The sequence below is a fragment of the Cervus elaphus genome, chromosome 9 (assembly GCF_910594005.1).
Source record: "Cervus elaphus chromosome 9, mCerEla1.1, whole genome shotgun sequence".
Classification (NCBI taxonomy): domain Eukaryota; kingdom Metazoa; phylum Chordata; class Mammalia; order Artiodactyla; family Cervidae; genus Cervus; species Cervus elaphus.
In genome coordinates this window covers 12,237,642-12,242,726 of record NC_057823.1, presented here as the reverse complement: position 1 = coordinate 12,242,726, position 5,085 = coordinate 12,237,642, and the positions used below count along the sequence as shown (strand labels likewise).

General features: G+C 41.5%; 1 protein-coding gene across 1 annotated transcript; it reads left to right on the top strand.

Moving 5' to 3' along the window:
- The first annotated feature begins 2,248 nt into the window (after nt 1-2,248).
- Nucleotides 2,249-3,387, top strand: LOC122699342 (olfactory receptor 7A17-like). The gene is made up of 2 exons (XM_043911176.1): nt 2,249-2,261; nt 2,465-3,387. The coding sequence occupies exons 1-2, from the start codon at nt 2,249-2,251 to the stop codon at nt 3,385-3,387; spliced, it is 936 nt and encodes a 311-aa protein (XP_043767111.1).
- Nucleotides 3,388-5,085: the final 1,698 nt, after the last annotated feature.

The following is a 5,085-nucleotide window of genomic DNA, read 5'->3' as shown; positions in this document are numbered from 1 at the left end:
AATCAAACCTGAATATACACTGGAAGGACTACTGCTGAAGCTGAAGCTCCAATACTTTGGCTACTTGAAGACTTGAAGACCCAACTCATTGGAAAAAAAACCCTGATGCCAGGGGGGAAATGAAGGCAAAAGGAGAAGAGGGCAGCAGAGGATGAGATGGCTAGATAACATCACTGACTCAATGGATATGAATTTGAGCAAACTCTAGGAGATAGTGAAGGACAGGGAGCCTGGCATGTTGCCGTCTTACAAAGAGTCAGACAGGACTCAGCAACTGAAAAACAGCAAGAACAAGGTGTAGTCAGAAAGGCGGTGGCTGAGAAAGACACGGAAATACTGCAGTGCTGGAGGCCATGGTGTGTATGAGAGAGAGAGACTTGTGGAGTGTGACCAGTCTTCAGGACAAGAGTACCAGGACTCATACATTCCAAGATGATCCTTACAGTACTGGGACCAGAACTCAAACAGAAGAGGTACTAAGGAGGGGGCGCTGTCTCTTTTCTAAAATATTGACTGGTTGGTTGATTGACTGACTTGGCTGTGCAGAATCTTCGTTGCAGCCTTGAGATCTTTAATTGCGGAATGTGAACTCTTAGTCGTTTCATGTGGGATCTAGTTCCCTGACCAGGGATCAAACCCAGGCCCCCCGCATTGTAAGCAAGAGTCTTAGCCACTGGAGCACCAGAGGAGTCCCCTGGGGACCCTTTGGCAACAAGATGAGTAAAATGCAAGTTGTCGTGTGGAACAGGAAATACCTGTGCCCTGGGGTTTCAGCAGTGGCAGAGAGACCACCTCGCTCCTCAACGTGTGTGACCCACCTCTCCTCAGTCTTTATCAGGTTCACTCACTTGCAGCACTGCTTCTCTTTTTTTTAATTGAGCACAGGAAACAAGCACCTTCTTCGGGCCCTTTGCCCTGGCCATCCCTCTGCCAGGCACACACGTCCCCACATAGACCCAGTCTCTCCTTTGTGCCTGTTGTTAATTGCGTGCCTTTGGTGACAGAATCTGACACCATAGGATGATATATAATTTTACTGTCTGTTTAGTCATTCCCTTTTTTTATGTCCTGATTCATTTTTTCAGTGTCAGTTACTTTATGATGTCATGCTGGTTTCTGCTGTACAATGATGTGAATCAGCTGGAAGTATATCTGTATCACCTCCTTCTTGAGCCTCGTCTCACCCACCCCGTCCCACCCCAACCCCCCAGGTCATCCCCACAAGGCTGGGCTCCCTGTGCTATGTAGCAGCTTCTCACTACCTATCTATTCTACACACAGTAGTGTACAGATGTCAATGTTATTTTCTCAATTCGTCCCCATGCTCCCCCTGATGTGTTCACAAGTCCATTCTCTACATCTGCATCTCTGTTCCTACACCTCAGATAGGTTCATCTGTATCATTTTTCTAGATTCCATATATATGCATTAATGTGCAATATTTGTTTTTCTCCTTCTAACTTACTTCACTCTGTATAACAGGCTCTAGATTTGTCCACCTCCCTTCAACTGACTCAAATTAGTTCTTTTCTATGGCGGAATAATATTCCACTGTGTATATATACCACAACTTCTTTATCCATTCATCTGTCCATGGACATCTAGGTTGCTTCCATGTCTTGGCTGTTGTAAATGCTGCTGCAATAAACGTTGGGGTACATGTGTTGTTTTGATTGATAGCTTTCTCAGGTATATACCCAGTCATGGGATTGCCGGGCCATATGGTAGTTTTATTCCTAGCTTTTTTAAGGCATCTCTATACTATTTTCCATAGTGGCTATATCGACTTACATTCCCACCATATATTCATTCTCTATTATTGAAATGAGACTTTCTGGACTTTTGTTTTTTAGCACCTTGTACTCATTGCCTGCTGCTGCTGCTGCTAAGTCGCTTCAGTCATGTCCGACTCTGTGCGACCCCATAGACAGCAGCCCACCAGACTCCCCCGTCCCTGGGATTCTCCAGGCAAGAACACTGGAGGGGGTTGCCATTTCCTTCTCCAATGCATGAAAGTGAAAAGTGAAAGTGAAGTCACTCAGTCGTGTCCGACTCTTAGTGACCCCGTGGACCACAGCCCACCAGGCTCCTCCATCCATGAGATTTTCTAGGCAAGAGTACTGGAGTGGGGTGCCATTGCCTTCTCCGTACTCATTGCCTAGACAGTGCTTAAAAACAATAGACTTTGTATTACACTATTGAATTACACTGTGAAATTCTCATTAAAAGTGCAAAACACATGACCCTTATGGTAAAAGCTGGTTGGGAAAAAATTCCACATTATGTGGGGCACAAAGATATGTTCCATGGGGCTATACAAAATGCACAAAATATCAAACTAATCTTGACAACAAAATATAAATTTGAAACACCATTTTGAATATATGAGTAATACAAGTTTGTGTGAAAATTAGCCATGTTATATCCCTTCTTTTCCAGAAGTCACCTTCCTGCATGGAACCAGACAACGGTACACAAATTCTAGAATTTCTCCTTCTGGGACTTTCAGGGGAAGTAAAAGTACAGCCCCTCATATTTGGGCTTTTCCTCTCCACATACCTGATTACTATGTTTGGAAACCTGCTCATCATCTTGGCCATCACTTCAGACCCCCACCTTCACACCCCCATGTACTTCTTCCTCTCCAACCTGTCCTTTGTAGACATCTGTTTCACCTCCACCACCATCCCAAAGATGTTGTGGAACATCTGGACACAAAGCAAAGTTATCAGCTATAAGGAATGCATCACACAGATTTATTTTCTCATACTTTTTGCAGTGTTGGACATCCTCCTCCTGACCGTGATGTCCTATGACCGCTTTGTGGCCATTTGTCAACCTCTCCACTACACAGTCATCATGAACCCCCAGCTCTGTGGATGGCTGGTGCTGATATCCTGGATCATAAGTGTCCTGAATTCCTTATTACAAAGCTTAACGGTGTTGCGACTATCCTTCTGCACAAACATTGAAATTCCCCACTTTTTCTGTGAACTCAATCATATGGTCCAACTTGCCTGTTCTGACACATTTGTTAATAACATAGTGATGTATTTTGCAGCTGTCCTGCTGTGTGGTGGTCCCTTCTTTGGTATCCTTTGTTCATATTCTAAAATAGTTTCCTCTATATGCAGAATCTCATCAGCTCTGGGGAAGTATAAAGCATTTTCCACCTGTGCGTCTCACCTCACCATTGTCTCCTTATTTTATTGTACGATGCTTGGAGTGTACCTTAGCTCTGCAGCTACCCACAATGCACACTCAAGTGCAACAGCCTCAGTGATGTACACAGTCATCACACCCATGCTGAACCCTTTCATCTACAGCCTGAGGAATAAAGACATGAAGAGAGCTCTGAAAGCGTTATTTGTGAAGGGAAATATATAAAGGCCAATTGTCGTAAAACTGAAGAAGCACCCAAGATTGAAGAGATCAGAGCCTCAGAGTCAGAAATTGTGACTATTTGATCAGACTATGAAAGCAGAACTTGCTAATATTATTTTCTTGAATTTCCATTTCTTTGATTTCAACTTTCCTATCTTAACTTGTAGCTCATTTTATTAAGCTTTCTTCTTTCTTTGATATCCAGCAAATTTTCTCTTGTTTTATATTTTTTCATTTATGTTTTTATTGAAGGATAATTGCTTTAGAGAATTTTGTTGTATTCTCAACATGAATCAGCCATAGTTATACATATATCCCCTCTCTTTTGAACCTTCCTCCCATTTCCTGGCCCATCCCACCCCTCTAGGTTGATACAGAGCCCCTGTTTGAGTTTCCTGAGCCACGCAGCAAATTCCCGTTGGCTATCTATTTTACATATGGCAATGTAAATTTCCATGTTACTCTTTCATACATCTCACCCTCTCCTCCCCTCTCCCCATGTCCATAAGTCTATTGCCGTCCTGTAAATAAATTCTTCAGTGTCATTTTTCTAGATTCCATATATATGTGTTAGAATATAATATTTATATTTCTCTTTCTAACTCACTTTACTCTGTATAATAGGTTCTAGGTTCATCCACCTCATCAGAACTGACTCAAATGTATTCCTTTTTATGGCTGAGTAATATTCCATTGTGTATATGTAACACACCTCTTTATCCATTCATATGTCAATGGACATCTAGGTTGCTTCCACATTCTAGCTATTGTAAATAGTGCTGCAATGAACAATGGGATACAGGTGTCTTTTTCAATTTTGCTTTCCTCCTGGTATATGCCTAGAAGTGGGATTGCTAGGTCATAAGGTGGTTTTATTCTTAGTTTTTTAAGGAATCTCCATACCATCTTCCATAGAAGCTATATCAGTTTACATTCCCACCAACAATGCAAGAGCATTCCCTTTTCTCCACACCTTCTGCAGCATTTATTGTTGTAGACTTTTTGATGATGGCCATTCTGACCGGTGTGAGGTGATATCTCACTGTAGTTTTGGTTTTCATTTCTGTAATAATGAACGATGTTGAGCATCTTTCCATGTGTTCATTAGCCATCTGTATGTCTTCTTTGGAGAAATGCCTGTTTAAGTACTTTTCCCACGTTTTGATTGAGTTGTTTGTTTTTCTGGCATTGAGTTATATGAACTGCTTGTATATTTTGGAAATTAATCCTTTGTCAGTTGTTTCATTTGCAATTATTTTCTCCCATTCTGATGGTTGTCTTTTCACCTTGTTTATAGCTTCCTTTGCCATGCAAAAGCTTTTAAGCTTAATCAGGTCCCAATTGTTTACTTTTGTTTCTATTTCCATTACTCTAGGAGGTGGGTCATATAGGATCTTGCTTTGATTTATGTCATCGAGTATTCTGCCTATGTTTTCCTGTAGGAGTTTTATAGTTTCTGGTCTTACATTTGAGTCTTTAATCCATTTTGAGTATATCTTCATGTATGGTGTTAGGAAGTGTTCTAATTTCATTCTTTTATATGTAGCTGTCCAGTTTTCCCAGCACCATTTATTGAAGAGGCTGTCTTTGCCCCATTCCTCCTTTGTCAAAAATAAGGTACCCATAAGTGCATGGGTTTATTTCTGGACTTTCTATCTTGTTTCATTGGTCTGTATTTCTGTTTTTGTGCCAGCACCATGC